Source organism: Letharia columbiana, assembly GCF_014066305.1.
Source record: "Letharia columbiana isolate WasteWater2 chromosome Unknown Sc0000002_s0, whole genome shotgun sequence".
Taxonomy (NCBI): domain Eukaryota; kingdom Fungi; phylum Ascomycota; class Lecanoromycetes; order Lecanorales; family Parmeliaceae; genus Letharia; species Letharia columbiana.
Genome location: NW_023501038.1, coordinates 703,040 through 719,574, shown reverse-complemented (window position 1 = coordinate 719,574; position 16,535 = coordinate 703,040). Strand labels below are relative to the sequence as shown.

Below are 16,535 nucleotides of genomic sequence, written 5' to 3'. Positions count from 1 at the left end.
CGGCGTCGTCATTGCGCATCTTTATTATTGGTAATTATTGTTATCCAGGTATTAGCGTGTGTAGAAAACATTGGAATACTTGGTCAGTTGGAGAAAAACTTCTTATTAGCCATGGTAGTGGTAGCTATCTACGTCGGATTTATCGGGTTTAAGATAATTACGCAAATCCTAGTAGATTGCAAATCCTAGTGAATACTAATCGTGCTGTCAGGAGAGTTACCGCTTAATAGCGCCGGAGAGTTGACCAATCAAACTACGATTTTCGCGGAGAACTGAGTAGTTTGATTGGTCAACTCCCCGGCGCTATTAAGCGAGACTCCAACACGAGTAGGTGTGTGTGCGATTTTCTTAGTGCCAAGTATTCCAACGTTTTCTGCACACGCTAGTACGTTCAATCATCCACATGTCGCAGATCAACTCGCGGAAAAACTATTATCATCCTCCTTAAGACTATGATGCAGCCATACTCATATCTTCTCCATCACCCTCCGACAAGGTTCCCAACGTAAGATGATTCCCTCACTCGCTGGCACAAATGGTCAGATTCAACATACCATTAACCAGTCAAATGCAAAGGGTTCACCCTTCACAGCTGCCTTTCCTGATATGTCTCAAGATTCTCTCAAAGCACCCGTAGCGCAAGATACAGACTCCGACCAGGAGCCAGACTGTGGGCTGCAGGCATCGAATGCTGAATTTCGCGAACAAAAGGCCGAAGAGTCGATAGAAAAGACCAAGGAACAGAGGGGCTGGAGAAATGTTATCAGAAACTTCACTCCATCGTGAGCTCAAATTTTGATATATCCCCCGGCGTACCTTTGGGCAGACGAGTTGCCTTTCGTCGTTCCTTATATTCACTTTCATGACGTGGTCTGAGAAAAAAATTGGCTGAATGTAGATTATTCAATCAGATGGTTCTCGGTCATAATGGGCACCGGCATTGTATCGATACTACTCCACAATCTTCCCTATAACGGATCATGGCTCTACTGGATATCTGTCATCATTTTCGCCTTAAACGTGTTCCTCTTCAGCGTTTTCCTCCTCATATCAATCCTGCGTTACACTATATATCCGGAAATCTGGTTCGCAATGGTTCGCCATCCAGCACAGTCACTCTTTCTTGGCACCTTTCCAATGGGTCTTGCGACTATCATCAATATGATTGTCTTCGTTTGCGTCCCCGCATGGGGAACCTGGGCCATCTACCTCGTAAGTGCAAAACCGTTGTGCTGACATGCAAGTCAAGATTCTGACAGCATTAGGCTTGGGCATTGTGGTGGGTGGACGCTGTGATGGCCGTCTTCACCTGTTTCTATCTCCCATTCGTGATGTGAGTAGCTCTGCGCACTTCCCCATATCTCAATGTCTCAATGGAAAAGCTCAGCCGGCTTATCACTTCCAATACAGTATGTACTTCCACAAAACCGAGCTTTCTACAATGACAGCGGCTTGGCTGTTACCGATTGTCGCAACAATCGTCGCGGCAGCTTCCGGAGGTGTTGTCGCTGAAGTCTTGCCTAACCCTAATCACGCTCTGTGGACCGTTATAGTATCTTATATCCTCTGGGGCACCGGTATCCCTCTCGCCATGGTCGTCTTAGTAATATATTTCCAACGCCTCACCGTACACAAGCTACCTGCACGTGAGGTCATCGTTTCCGTATTTCTGCCGCTGGGTCCGCTGGGCCAAGGCGGCTTTGGCATTATGCAGTTGGGGAAAGTGGCTCTTCGCGTCTTTCCAGAGACCCACACACTTGACATGGCTGCCGGAAATGCCGGAGAAATTTTGTATGTTGTGGGCTGGTTGATAGCGCTCATCATGTGGGGCTTTGCCATCGTCTGGCTTTTCTTTGCCCTCGCCAGCATCAGCCGCAGCAAGTTTCCGTTCAATATGGGCTGGTGGGGCTTTACTTTCCCGCTCGGTGTATTCACCGTTTCAACGACGACACTAGGGAAAGAGATACCGTCGATGTTCTTCGAGGTGCTTGGTACAGTACGTATTCCCATCTGAATTTCCTTGGCAAACAATGGCTGGCTGTATGCAGCCGCGAGTAAGACGAGATCTTGATTATGACACAAATTGATACGTGACTGTGGTCAGATCTTCTCCATCTTCGTGACGCTGCTCTGGATCATGGTCGCTTGTGAAACTGTGCGCAAGCTCGCTATGGGAAAGCTTCTGTTCGCCCCATGTCTGAAAGATCTAGAAGGCATCCAGCAGGCGCAAGCGAGAAAGCACTTCGGAGAAAAGGCTGTGTGAGGGAGCATAAGCAACGCCATTAAGAACATAAGGAAGAAAGTATGAAGGTGGTCATGCTCCGATTTATATACACGGAATCGCCCAGAGGACCTTCCGTTGATTCTACCTGGTTCTAGGGGTTCTGCCTTACGAAGCTTGTGAACCCACGGCGATTCTCAAATCTTCTATTGCATAAAAATCAAGCAAAGGAACTGCCCTTTTTTCAGCAAGCATGCCGAGGATCTCGCCAAAATCAACGCCGCATTTGAAATCAAGGTCAAAGCTCAATGGGAGTTCGAGACGGGCGTACGGCATATGGGCTTAATGAGCCCTTCTGGTAAGAGAGCGCGAGTGGCGTTTCACTTCGAGGACTGGAAAGGTCACTACCACGGGAAAGGCGGAATCAACTGATATCGCTATCAAAAGAAGGTCCGTATCCTCAAACTCCTCAAGACCGCTCAGGAATACAAGCGTTACCGACTCGACAGGAAGGTAGTGGAGGGCAAGGCTTCGGCGTATGCCAAAAATTAGTCTTCTTATCAGTCGATATTCCCAGAATGCCATGAGGCGGGAATTAGTCCGATCTCAATTGCATTGAGTTATGCTAGCCTTGAACCTAGCGTTATGTATACTACTTAGGATGGCGCATCCAGGATTTGAAAAGAGGCCGAGGGGGGTTGGAAGAAGTGCTGGACACAGGAACCCTCTCAGAAGAGAATTCAGAATTGGATAGAGCTTATGCCCAGGCATATAGATCATTCGTCTGAAGGGCGGCAACGCGTATAGGGTAGGCAATCAGGGAGGGATGATATGACCGTATGATTCGAATGTGCGGGCTGATGAGTACATACGTAACCACATGAAGCATCTCCATTAGACAATGGTCTACGTGTCTACGCAGAAATGTTTGCGAAGACTGCCAAGCTTTTTAGCGTATCTGCAGGACTTTTGGTGCCGACCTCCGTAGTTTCAGCCCTAACTCATCCGATCAGTCGATGAACCGTATTGCCTCCTCCAAACAACAGAGACACATATTCTCACGACTCGGCGCAAGACCACAACCAAGCTCTCCACCCACCCAGCACACGAACCCGCCCCCGCCAAACACCACACCACACCCACAACCACCCAACCAAAGCAACCATGCCTCCCACCCCCCCCCCCCCCCGCCCCCTCTGACCCTCATAATCCGCTTCACGACCTCCCTCCCCGACCTCCCCCTGCCCATCGCCCACCCCCGCGCCACGACCCCCACCACGCTCGCCACCCTCATCCGGCCGCACCTGCCCCCCGCCCTCGCCGGCTGCCCGCTCCGCCTCATCCACGCCGGCGCCCTCCTCCCGCCCACCGCCCCCCTCCACGCCTCGCTCCGCCTCTCCGCGACCGGCCCCCCGCCCGCCCGCCTCTACGTCCACTGTTCCATCGCGACCGGCGCGCGGCTGTCGCCCGCCGAGCTCGACGCCGAGGCCGAAACCGCCGCCGTCGCGCTCTCCCAACACGACACCGATGGCCGGGACGAGCGTGCGTCGTCATCTGCTCCCGCCCGCACCGCCGACGACGACGACGACGACTACCGACGACCGAGCCTGCCGCCCCCGGCGCAAGGGTTCGACCGGCTCCTCTCCGCCGGCCTCTCGGCGGCCGAGATCGCCGCCCTGCGGTCGCAGTTCCTCGCCGTGCAGGCGCACACGCACACGCCGGACGCGATGCCGTCGGGGGCCGAGCTGCGGGCGCTGGAGGAGCGCTGGCTGGACGCGGGGACGCCTTTGGACGGGGGAGGGCGCGCGGACGGGGACGAGGAAGGGGGCGGCGGGGGCGGGCTGGAGGACATGCTGTGGGGGAACGTGATGGGGTTTTTCTGGGCGGTGGGGGCGATTGTGTGGTTGGTGCGGGAGGAAGGGGTGTGGACGAAGCGGCGGCAGGTGGGGGTGGTGACGGGGGTGTTGGTGAACATCGCGTTTTGCATGCTGAGGGTTGGGGTTTGATGATGATGATGATGTGAAATTGGGAAGCATTCTATGTGCTGTGAGGACTGGGGTTTTTGACGACTTTACGCAATTGGATGATTTGCATTGCATGGGTCGCTGGATCAGTGGGCTTCTTTTTGTTTGGATACATGATACCCAAGGACAAACCTTTTTGGCTCTGGGCGTCTGGAACACTTCAGCATAGCTACGAGGAAGTCGCGGTTGAATTGCTGTTTGTTGATCATATTTCTGGTTCTGCAAGTCAACCAGCACGTGATGCTGGCTATAGCTGAAGCTTCACTATAATGCATGTGGCTCGAGAGCTTCCACCCAACTCTAACCCCAAACTCAAACCCAAAAAACAGGACACTGCCTCCTGCACATTTCGACAACGTTGTGATGGTATTGTACACAGCGAAGCAGAAACTCAAATGCAAAACCCAAGCGATCAGCCATCAAGGCTAACGAGAATTAGATTACTGTGTAAGAGCCGTTGTATGTAGTTTCGTTGCACTGATGAATACGCAGCCATGATGATCGTGTCCGAGGACACGAGGCCGTTAGGATGGAAAACGCCGACCCCGCTATGCATATTGTGGATAAGATTTAGAGAAGTTGGGTCAAAGGGTTCATTCGCAATGCTTGAAGCAGCGTCCTTTGGGAGAAGGGACAAAGGAGGCGCAGTCATTTACAGTCGTTCACGAATGTGTTACTTGGCCACGAATGTGAGGTTTGATGCCTGACCACCAGCGTGTTAGCAAAGCGCAGCGAGCAGTGTACATTCACATACCATTGTGTCAAATTCGGATTCGTGTAAGCGTTCATGTGGTTGGCGATGTAATCCGTTGTCTCATACCCTTCGGGATCACACGTGACACTGGACGAAGAGGAAGGATCCTGGTAGATGCGGACGTAGTCAAAGCGCATGGTTGCAGGTAGGGTAGCTTCAATGCCCGGGAGATCGACGTTAGAAAACCCAGTGGACATGCCAAAGTTCATGACGACTGCCATGGGCTCCACTGGTATGACTCGTTGTCCCACGTTGCCGTTGGGGCCAATAGCTCGAGCATCCAGAGTCCATGCCTCAATATCGGCTACAGACCACGTTACACGGCCAGTTGGTCCGGGGGTGTAGTAAAAATTATACGTTGCATAACCATTGCCGTCGTACCAGTCATTGTTGATATTCGTCAGGCCGGACAAGGCTTGTTGGAATGGCGCTCCCTGGTAAGTATTGAGAAGTGTGATAGAATTATCATAGACTTCGATGAATTCTGTGTCTTTGTCAGCTTCGATGCAGAGGGAGAGGAATTACACATAAGAATGGAATGGCGTCACCTACCAGTATTTGGCTGGTACCAGATGTCGAAGGGAGCAAGCTGGCAACTCTGAGACACCACACCTGTCATATCGGTGTTATCGAGGCCCAGGGGGGAAACCGTAGCTTCGAGCACGTCAAGTTCAGGCGCCGACCGTGATTTGCCTGGTGTTGGGTGATCTTGGCCTGCGCATGTACAAGCCGGCAATCGCATTCCTGGCTGGTAGCTGATCCCATCATTCGAGCTCTGATTTGCTGTTATCCCAGGGTCGCAGGTATTACCATAACTGAATGGCCACATTCCGTCCGTCGTAGCTGCATAGCCTGGTCTCCCCAGGTTTCCCATAGCCCAGAACCCAGGCCAGAAGCCTTGTACGTCTCCTCGCCCAGGTAAAGATAAGGAAGCCTCGAGAAGCCCACCAGTGAAACACATCTGATTCCACGACTGTACCATCCCCGAGCGATAGTTCAACCCGTGGTTCTCGAAAGCATCAAATCTGAGCTCGAGAACACCACCTTTGGTCGTGACGGCGTCTGGGTCGTACCACTCCAAATCTTGAGTTACACCATACCACAAGTTCACGGCAGTAAAGAAGGGGTCGTCTCCAGGATAGAAAGTGCGGCCATCTGTGTTGAACTCGTCCGAGAAGACCAGATTCAACGTCGTCCCGTCTGCAGCCGTCTTTGTCTTCATATCGCTCGGTGTGTCCGGATCTATTAAGCTGGTGCGAATGTTTTTCAACAGAGGTATCTTCCCAACATCAATACAGTCTGGATCCGAGGCGCACTCATTTGGTGGAGGTTCGAATCTTTGCACGAATGTTCTACGCACTTGTCAGCATAGGCGCCAAGTACGCGATAGATCAATGGTTCCTACAGTATAGGATAGCCAATGAAGAGGACCAATAGTCCTAGGACCACAAGACCAAGACCACCGATGTTGGCTACTCCTCGTTTAGTGAAGATATTACACTCCCTCGACTCCTTCTCGTTTGGATCAGGATTATGTAACCAGTCATCTTTTTCTACATCTTCTGGGAATAAGAGAAGTCCAGCCGAGGGCAATATGTTATACTTTTCAGATACTGTTTGGGTGTTGACATGCTCATCGTCGCTGCCCGCTCTTGATGGAGCTCGTGATGTTGCTCTTGAATCTGCAAAAGGGTCCCTTCCGTAACCTCTGCCATCTGAGCTGAAACTGGTTCTTCGCGATATCCCCTCCACCGGCGATCCGGGAACTGACTCTTCGTCTCTGAATCTGTGTGTTCTTGATCGTGTTGGTGGAATGAGCAGGCTCTCGGCTGAATCCATGGGACCGCCATTGTACATGCGATTCAGAGTGGGATTGTTTCTTACTGACGGCGCCGTCAAGGGTCTTGGTGGAGGGAGTAGGGATCGCGCGGACTTCTGCCTGCTTGGCCCTGTCGGTCGGTTGTTGAGGACATCATTTGCGAGGAGATTGTTTTGCGAGCTGTTGAGGCGCACATGAGGCATATCTCTCTCTATTGGGGTGCCAGGCGGCGATGTTGATCGACTGTCAGCCATCTTGCGAGATTGATCGAAGCTCGGTCAACGAAGGTCGCCTTCTAGGGTCAGAGGATTAATAGAGAGCCCCAATATGGCGAGATGGTGAAGGCCAGCCTCCCCCCCGCCTTGGCGTTATCGTTGGAAAATAGCTGGGTGGGAGTGTGGTAAGATCATCGGTCTCGGTGATAATGTCAGACGAACAGCAACAATAGGATCAATGGTATGATTGAAAGGATGAGACAGCTGTGAAAGGGATTCGAAGGTGCAGATGAAGGCTCAAACGAAGGTAAGAGGCAAGAGAGCCGAGTACTGTAGAATTTGTATGCAAGTTGTATGGTTTTGAGGTGGTACGTAGAGTATGTTTTTTTGGTAGAGTGCGCGTGACAGCAGTGTGAAAAGGAGTGCCAAATCAGTGCCAAGGCTCAGCAAGATTTGACGGTGACTATCACTACCTTAGTCTATCGAAATGGGGCCCGGCTACCCGGCCCTAAGGTAGTTGGACAAGCGATCATGCCTAAAGTAGTGGTGGAGCCTCATTTCTATTTATACATGTAGTAAGCAGCATAGCAATTAGTACTGTATTGCCACTCCAACAGCATCTCCAATCTACTCTACGTGCGCAAGCAGATCTGCTGGCTAAATATCATACATCTACGGGTACCATCCCTCTGCACGACATAGAAAACTAATCCATCCCAACGCCTCTTCCTATCTATGTTTCTGACTCCTGGCCATCACATGTACATGTGAAATATGGGACATTCCTTTTTCGTTTCTGGAAGCTTTGGTCTGAACGAGATTTGAAGGTGAAAAAGGATTGGGAAAGTGGAAGGAAGGAACAAGAAAGAAAAGCAAATCAGATCAGAACAACAAGGACAAAGAACCGGAGTTTGTCAAAGGTCCTCCCCAGGCCATGGCACATGCTTCGTCATGTACCGCGCTTGAATAGCTATATTTGCTATCCTCAATCGTTTGCGCCCTCGATCCTATAGAGGTGACAATCAATGTCTGTGCCTAGCAAACCTTAATTGACAGGATACCTCAATCCCTCAGCTTTCTACAGCCTTAGCCTTCAATCCCACGACCCTTCCGCCTTCTTTATCGAAGCCAACGACATAGTATTCCAGTCTCGTCTTGCCATGCTTTACCCGATATATCCTTGTCTTGCCATCCCCCGACTGCTCGACTGCTTCCATGACCTTCTTGTACTCTCCCTGCGGGTCGAATTCTTTCGCGGTCAAGGTCGAGACCTCGGAATCGTGCTCTATGAGTTTCCCAAACTCGTCTTCAGGAAGGCGCTGTTAGCGTACATTCACGTCTGTCCGGGCGTAAAGAGGCTGCCTGTTGTGGCTGCATACTCTCTGATGGCATATTTTTCCCACTCCATTTCAAGCTCACAGGCTCAAAAGGTTCGTCAGACTCAGACGTGTAGTACTGATCCACCTTCTGCAACGTGACCGGCACATCGGTGTCCACGGCTTTTGTGGCTGCCGATTTGGATCTCGTAGAGGCTTTGCTCGCACCAGTGTCCTGGTTGGCTTGGTCGAGGAAAGAAGAGTAGGCGTCGTCAGACATGGTTCTCAATGATTCCTTGAGGTGACTTGGCTGATGCCGTTTGAACTGCGTGTGCCTGCAAAAGAATTGGGAATTTGCAAATTGGACACTGCCGGCAAGTTCTACGCGAGCTATGATATGACGCAAAGAAGCGCGATTACCCTTAGTGCGCTTGATCAAGCTTCGAGGACAAGAGTTGATAGCACGTCGGGTGAAGGAAGATACTAACATTCAAAAGCCTCTTTGCTCATGTCAGGGCATGGACTTTGAAAGCGAGTAAAATGGCTTTCAGCCTGGCCCCAGAGGTCTTAATCTTATCGATTAGGGCTTGGCTCACTCGAAACTCTAGAGCACGAGTAAAGATCTCATCAGGCACGCAGGGTATTCAAAACCTGCAAGGAGAGATAGGCCTTAGAGTCTTTTATTTTGCTGTACTCTCTTATCATGCGATAGTTATTCACCCTACGACACTCTCCTATCCTGTGATACTCTCTACTCTGCAACATTCTATTATCCAACGGTGCTCTTCTACCCTACGGTATTTTCTTGTCCTTACTCAACAACAACAGAATCGAGGGACACTATCAAAGTTCTTCATGGCCTCCACTTCCGTACATGCGATACAGTTCGGAGGTCAATGACCAAGGACCAACGATCTACTTGGTAATATGATTGAGATCTCCATATAGCCTGATTATTTACCATTAGCTTTCCGCTTTCCCACGTCTTCAACGTGCTTGAATGTTTGGACGTTCTCTCCAACGCTAGCCTCGAGGTACATCTGATATCACAACGATTGGCTGACGAGACGGCATCCGAGGACTCGCGCATGTTCGTTCAAAGTAACCAAACAAGGCAGCGCTATTTTCCCAACCATTACCCAGAGCTCCTTCGCATCTAAGTACCCGTCGCAATTTCTGCACTAATAGCGAGATGGACTTTCACAAATGTAATCATCAGAGCTCCTGCATCATTCTCTAGTCATCGCCAAAATTGTTTTCACAGCACATCAGAGACTTGAGCGTCCAAATACAACACGAACACATGGAGCCACAACAGCCCTCCTGTTTCTTCTTCTCTGGAGAAATTTCGTGATAAATATTGATGATCTGAGGCGGCTAGCCCGGCTGACTCGGTTGGCTCTGTATTATACATATTGCATCTGAGGAATTCATTAGCGCACGCCTTTGCTAAGTGTTGAGAATCTGTCTCACGGGTGGCGACGACTGATGACTAGTAAATAGAAGAAGACCCAGTCAGCCGAAAGGTTGCGCCAGTAGAACCCGTTTGCATTCTGGTGGTGAAATTGACAGATAGAAGCTATGCGAACCTCTGCTGGGGCGATTGGAGCATCTAGGGCGTGGGAGGCTGCGAGGAGCCTTTCTTATCCTTTTTTGCCCAATCTTTGCTCCTCAAATCTTTGAGCCGTGAAACTAGATACATACGAGCTTGTGAGGATGTAATAACGAGCAAATCGATTGATTACCCTAATTCGGGCTTTGAAATTCAAGCAATAGTGTGCCAGAGCAGCAGGAGGCCGTCCTTTTGAATCCCAAGTACACATGCGAAGTACGAGACGAGCAACGGAGCTGAAACATTGCGGTCCAACATAAAAGGCAAAGGAAGCAGACATCTTCGAGCTTGTATGAAAAGGGTACGCTACGCCGTGGAGCAGCATGGTATCGCAAGGGTTCAGGGGTGTAAAGTCTTGACACCATGCAGGGCTTTTGAGACCTCGGCTGCATGTAGGACATGTAGCAACAGGCTGTTAGTGAAGAAGGCAGGGTTTCTCGACCGATGGCTTGGAGTCTGTCAGGCTGACGCAGCGTGGTGTTCACTATCACGGCATAATGAAACCCGGAAATGGATAATTATACGTCCGTCCTCTTATGCAGTTTCCAGATCAATGGGTGGCTTGAGGGTACTGCATTGTTGGGTGGCAGCCGAAGTGAGAGAGGAGGGTGTGATGTACTCGATGAAGGCTTACAGAAGGAAAGATGACTTCTGTCTACTTACAGGCGGAAAATGTCACTCCAAATGATCATTTAAAATAGACATTGTGATGCTCAAGCCGAGCACATGCAAAGGGACCTGTGATCCACGGGAATTTCCTCATTGAGAACATAGCAGATTAGGCTAGTGTACGTCGCATGATTGATGTTCGGCGCGCTCACCCTACCTAGGCCGGGACAGATCTCTGTCAGCTTGGCTCGTCAAGCAGACAAACGTGTGATAATAATCATAGAGGCCTGAATAGGATGAAGGCCTTTGCTTTTTTTGTGTCATCTTATTGACCGACCCACTAAAGTGGATTTCCTTTCCATTCCAGCAATGCATGTGGTATTCTCGTTCGACACTAGCTCTGAGTATGAAGTAAACACAAGGAAGGCTAAGCAGCAATAGGCAAGTCCTTCTTCAACTTCCCCAGGTATTGCTTCTTCTCTGCTGGAGTCTGGTATGCTCCGTGTCCGAACTTGGACGACGTATCGATCCATTTGAGATCTACCTTCTCCAGCGCTTTCCGACTCGTGTGGACGAACATCGATTTGCGTAGCGTGACGATTCGCTTCTTGACGCCAGGGATTGCACCCTTGAGAATGATGAAGTCGCTCTTGACCTCACCATACCGCACGAAACCACCCATACTAGGTATTGGTCAGTTGAAGTCTGTAGTAGTAGCAAGACTCGGGTGACTTACGGAGTGATCTGCTTCTTTGAGACATCGAATTCAGTTGAAGCATTGTCAGCTGCTTCTCCAGAGCCAATGCGGTAGACTTTATGATTGACGGAAGTACGATGGTGATATCCATTCTGACCAGCACGGGCGACAGTCCATTGCACGTGCGAAGGATGCCACGCTCCAATACACGCAACCTTGCGCAGACCCTTGTGCGTCTTCCTCGGAAGCTTCTTAGTACCCCATCTGGCCGTGACACCTGTAAAGCCATGTCCTTTTGTAACAGCAATGGCATCGACCATCTCATCCTTCTCGAAGACCGAGTTGATCTCCACTGGCTTCTCGAATAGGCCCTTGCCAAAGTCCACCTTTTCAGCCACGCTACCACCGTTGACCTGGATCTCCATCAAGTGTGCCTTCTTCTGCTTGAGAGGTGTCTTGCTGATCTGAGTATGTGCGAGAACGCGGACAACGGTACAGTACTTCTTGATGCGCTCGAGTTCGCGGTTAATGGGCCGGCCGGACTCCTCTGCGTGCTTCTTGGCGTACTTGGTGAAAGCCTTCTTCTTCGATTTGTACCAGTTCTTGTAGAAGCGTCGCTTGACTTCGTCGCTCAGATGCTCAGCCCAGACAGTGGTAAGAGAGCGAAGACCACGAGGAGTTTCGATGTAACCCACGAGACCGACGACCATCATCTGAATTCTTCGTTCAGTTCATGTAATGAAGGAGAGGGGTTAAGCCTACGGGAGGTGTCTCAATGACAGTGACGGCTTCAACGACCTCCTTCTTGTGCATCTTCGCACCTGGACGATCAAGATCTCGGACGATTGTAGTCATACCAGCTTTGTATCCCATAGCGGCGGTCAAGTGGACTGGCTCCTTGGGGTTGTCTTTGGGGAAGCTCTTGACCTGGACATCAATTTAGCAAAGATGGCCGTGGGAATTGAGCCCATTGATTTTACCTTGCCACGGTGTCTGCTTGCACGCTTCCTCGGCAGGAAGGCCAGGGAGCCATGACGGGGTGCCTCAAACTTTCTATGCGACATCTTGAATGACAATCTGTTGTAGTCGAGTAATAAGAGTGAGGGGAGGAAGGTTGTCTATCAAGAACTCGCGTGTAATTTTTGGTGGCCCTCGCTTATTTTTAGCCCCACCAGCCTTACTGTAGGGCTGACTTTCAAGGTGTCCCTCCGAGCCCTCTCACCTCAGCTCGTAGATACATTAATATCTCTTGTTTCTATTGAAAAATGTTTTAGATCAAATAGATCATTGTGTGGCAGATCAAATCTTCTCTACAATAGTGCTACTGTTTTCAGATCTCTAAGGAATTTGAACGGCGGAAGCTGCCACTTCTTCTAGGAGCTCGCCTGCTCTTTCTCTCATCTCCTCCACCCCGGCAGATTCCCTGCTACGATTACTCAGTCGATGAACGTAAGATGGCAGCATGTCTCTCCATTATATCTCCATTGAAATGGTCCAGAATCCTGAGTTGCCTGACGAGGTTTGCAAGTCTTTCTGCCTCGCCACAAGCTGACACTACATTCCCCATACCTGGGGGACTTGATAGCTGGCCAGTCAGTTGTAAGGCTTTCGCAGTGGGACGTGAGGGGATGGGCTAGGCCATGCGAGAGCATTGAGTTGAGAAATATGGGGAAAGCTTTCGTGTCGAGGTCCGTCAAAGGCATTTTGTGTTTTGGTTTCTTCAGGAACAAAAGGTCTGCTCATGAAATCCAGCGGGGTACTAATCCCGACGTTGCATTGCTTGGAAGAATAAAAGAAATTCAGCGACATCAAACAAATCAATGCAGGCTGAACCATGTTACATCTCAGCATAGGCGCAAGTGATGAGCAATCCTCCAGCATCTCCGGCGTACACCGTTGGAAGCAATTTTTCATGCCTCTTCCTGACCCAAAACATCTATGTTTTTTACTGTATCCAACCTGTCCAATGCACAGCTTGTTTACCCGTCTTTTATGGTGCAGGGTTGCCCGTCTTCGTTTGCGGCTCGATATCTACGAGATTACCATTTTGGAACGCAAGGCCTTTGTACAATAATCAGCCGAGGAGGCCAAGGTAAGCATTGCCTTCTGCGTCTTTCCATGCCGAAAATCCCAACGATGCCGCGTATCTATAGCCTAAGGTGTTTCCCGTCAAGACACCACCCTTGAGATCCAGAGTTGCACCACCCACATTGGTGTGCGTCATCTTATGCAGCAAAACCTTCTCGAAAAAGGCGTGTAAATCGATAGTGAGTAGATATTTTCTTTCCAATATGTCCTTGGCCTATGGTTTGGTGGAATTATTATCGTAAATCCTAGATATTCTGGTTTTACCAACATCCGTAGGGACATCGACCAACCATCTGACAAGAACGATGGTGATCGGCAGTTGATGCACGCAGCCGTATGATTCTTAGCTAAAAGAAAAAGTATCTTACTGAGGGTCGACCTTCGAAGCATCCGGCCCCATCTTTTCTGCAGCATATGATGGAAAGGGTGGGCATATCCTGATGACATCTGGCCTGCGCATCAGTCTTGTCTCATAGGATGAAACGAAGAGTCTGCTTACCAGCATGCCTCGTCGGTGCTACGTACGCATTGACCATCCATCCTTGGGATATATCGCTGTTTTTGCACTTCATGAATATCCCCTCCGGATCCGCTAATTGCCCAAATCCCAGCTTCAAATTGCACCATTCTGTCTTGCCCTCCTTGTTTATTGTTTCAGTCAGGTCGTTAAAACCGCAGATGATGATCTTGAAGTCTGAGAAGAGCCTTCGTGAGGTGACGCATCACTCACGAATTCATCTTTGCCCATTTGCGCCAGCTTGACAGAAGCAAGAGGGTCTCAGCTTTCGTATTCCGAAGCCTTCGCAAGACCCCGCAGATGACCTATACATGTATTTCAGAGGGAGACAATCCCTTGCTGTTGATCTTGGGACTCACCCAGCGCCTTTTTGAGATATTGGCTCTCCTTGAAAAGGTTGGTACCACTTGTTCTGAGGTATGGGTTGCCCTTCTTGGCCAACTTCACAATTGTATCGGCCCACCGAAAACTTTGCTCGACGGATGACCAAGAATGGTATGGATTGGCAATTTGGGTGCAAGTAACAGGCTTGCACGCCTGCGATCAGTACTAGAATTGATGACAAGCCGGCTCAGATTTCACTATCCTGCGCGACACCATTGTTTCTAGATATGGAGTGACGATGCTACGTCGAGGGAAGACGGAGAAGCGATACAAAGATTACACTCTTATTTCACTGTTGCCCGGTAGTCACTAGTCTCGTGTCTGCTCTCTGACAAAAGACATACGCGAAGACCCAAGTAGCGAGGGACCAAGTATTGTAGGTTGGAGGCATCCTAAACAATTGAATGTTCCGAGTTGATCGCCTTGATATGCCAGCAAACACCGACATATGGTATCAGAATAAAGTCCTTTGCGTTGTCATAGAAAGCTTGAACAAAGCCAACGCGCTTTGACTATTGGTTGGTGCTACAGTAGTACTTCCCTCAAAGTAAGCCTATCTTGAAGCTTGATGTATCTGATGCGAACCACCTCTGGAAAATTGAGATATGGGTAACGTGAGCTCGAGTGAATACGTGACTCTTGTCGAGAACAAATCACTTTTATTGCCCGCTGTTTCTCAAAAATTAGAATAGACCGAAACTACCTACATTACTCAAGAGGTCTGAGTCGCCATCGTTTCAGGTTGATCAGTAAACAACCATATCAAATATGTTGGAGGTTTCCAACTTGCTGCAATACCTTGTTGCTAGATAAGAGGGAGCATTTTGAGGCTTTTCATGTGATGGAAATTTGTACAAATACTTCTGGCTGTCCGCACAGTACAACAGAACTTTCAAGGATATCTCGTTCATACCCTTTGCTTGCTGCGGACTCTTGGTCATAAAGTGTTCGCAAGTGTCCAAACAAGTACCGTTTTCTCCTACCCTTGATCGGCAATTCTCCTTCCCATACAACAACACGGTTCTACCTCTTAACATTTGATTTCCTTGCGGGCAGGGAAATATGCACGACCTTGTTCGCGTTCTCGTAGGTGCAGCACTTATTCGCTTTGCAGCCTGCTCTGTGGCTAAGTCCTACAACGTCGAATCACATCACCTACCACGAGATTGTCGGGCCTAGAGAAGTGACAGGCCCCGTTTATCGTCAACCCTTGCACCGAGTTTTTTTTGAGAGGGACGACAGTATTGCTCATACTGCGAAGGAGACTCGAAGGTGAAAGGAGTTTGTGACAATGCTCGGTACACTCAAAGCGTCCCGCTTTTTTCTTCCTAGCTCAACTGAACAGGAGCACAGTCTAAATGGTCTGATAACGCCATGGTCTCGAGCCCAAGGACTGTGTGAGATCTACTATCTATGTCGACCGGATATGCAGCACAATGGACCTTCTAAAATGATTTAATTCATCAGTATTATCTGCCCCGAGAGGTATGGCCTGCAAATGCAGAAATGCTCTGACCCTAAATTTGGCGGTGATGCATACTATGAGGGTATCTGCGATAATATTTTAGTAAGTGGTGCTCAAGGACCTGGATGTCCCCGGGGAGGCTGCGCCAACCCTTAATGATGCGACTTTCTTTTCTTTGCCTTAGACTTGTTCGTCAATGGCGATTCTCATGTCCCAAATCTCCAGTGGCGACACTACTATCAGGGCTATCCAGACACCATTCAAACTCTCGGCGAATGGAACATCTGGCTATCAGTGGACTCGACATCGCCGTCTCCGCGGCAGAGAGCTCCGCAACCTGTACGGTAGTGACCTGCAGCCTAGTACCAAGTACAAAGCATCCAGGTGAGAGCGGGACAGCAACGCATGCACTAAGGAACATGCAGAAGAGCAGCACCAGGCAGGCGAGGAATCCTCGCCTGTGTGGTTCTTGACGCGCGCCTTTTGATGCAGCCGCATTCTCATGGCCCATTGTTAAGACAGAAGGTCAGGAATGGACTCCGAGCATCAGCGCCCAATCCTCTTGGAAAAAGGCTAGCGTTGATACTGGCAGAAAATTAGCAGCCAAGCCTTTCGCTTCGATGTGCGGAGCGGCAGGGCTCGAAGGAGGAGGGTAAGTCTACGGACGGCAGGAGATCACCTGGGCGAAATCGGTTCCTGTACAAGATCGCTGCCCGAATCGCAACATGCCTTAGAGGAGAGGAGAGGAGAGGAGAGAAAGGATAATAACTAAGACAATGATCTTAGTATTACGCTGTTCAATGGTACCCTGAAT

At 49.8% G+C, this 16,535-nt stretch overlaps 6 protein-coding genes across 6 annotated transcripts; 2 read left to right on the top strand and 4 right to left on the bottom strand.

Annotated features, from left to right (window-relative positions):
- Positions 1-1,092: 1,092 nt before the first annotated feature.
- Positions 1,093-2,263, top strand: HO173_001210 (uncharacterized protein; the record flags this gene model as incomplete). Its single annotated transcript, XM_037303154.1, has 4 exons — positions 1,093-1,212; positions 1,266-1,333; positions 1,411-1,996; positions 2,105-2,263. The coding sequence occupies 4 exons, from the start codon at positions 1,093-1,095 to the stop codon at positions 2,261-2,263; spliced, it is 933 nt and encodes a 310-aa protein (XP_037169801.1).
- Positions 2,264-3,237: 974 nt separating this feature from the next.
- Positions 3,238-4,227, top strand: HO173_001209 (uncharacterized protein; the record flags this gene model as incomplete). Its single annotated transcript, XM_037303153.1, has 1 exon — positions 3,238-4,227. One exon carries the CDS (start codon positions 3,238-3,240, stop codon positions 4,225-4,227), a length of 990 nt encoding a protein of 329 aa, XP_037169800.1.
- Positions 4,228-4,893: 666 nt separating this feature from the next.
- Positions 4,894-7,072, bottom strand: HO173_001208 (uncharacterized protein; the record flags this gene model as incomplete). Its single annotated transcript, XM_037303152.1, has 4 exons — positions 4,894-4,948; positions 5,000-5,483; positions 5,552-6,351; positions 6,405-7,072. The coding sequence occupies 4 exons, from the start codon at positions 7,070-7,072 to the stop codon at positions 4,894-4,896; spliced, it is 2,007 nt and encodes a 668-aa protein (XP_037169799.1).
- A 1,031-nt stretch (positions 7,073-8,103) lies between these two features.
- Positions 8,104-8,629, bottom strand: HO173_001207 (uncharacterized protein; the record flags this gene model as incomplete). The annotated part of the gene is made up of 2 exons (XM_037303151.1): positions 8,104-8,339; positions 8,413-8,629. The coding sequence occupies 2 exons, from the start codon at positions 8,627-8,629 to the stop codon at positions 8,104-8,106; spliced, it is 453 nt and encodes a 150-aa protein (XP_037169798.1).
- A 2,368-nt stretch (positions 8,630-10,997) lies between these two features.
- HO173_001206 (uncharacterized protein) lies at positions 10,998-12,331 on the bottom strand (the record flags this gene model as incomplete). The annotated part of the gene is made up of 4 exons (XM_037303150.1): positions 10,998-11,253; positions 11,307-11,980; positions 12,030-12,194; positions 12,248-12,331. The coding sequence occupies 4 exons, from the start codon at positions 12,329-12,331 to the stop codon at positions 10,998-11,000; spliced, it is 1,179 nt and encodes a 392-aa protein (XP_037169797.1).
- Positions 12,332-13,719: 1,388 nt separating this feature from the next.
- Positions 13,720-14,103, bottom strand: HO173_001205 (uncharacterized protein; the record flags this gene model as incomplete). Its single annotated transcript, XM_037303149.1, has 3 exons — positions 13,720-13,802; positions 13,855-13,996; positions 14,086-14,103. 3 exons carry the CDS (start codon positions 14,101-14,103, stop codon positions 13,720-13,722), a joined length of 243 nt encoding a protein of 80 aa, XP_037169796.1.
- Between the last annotated feature and the right edge of the window lie 2,432 nt (positions 14,104-16,535).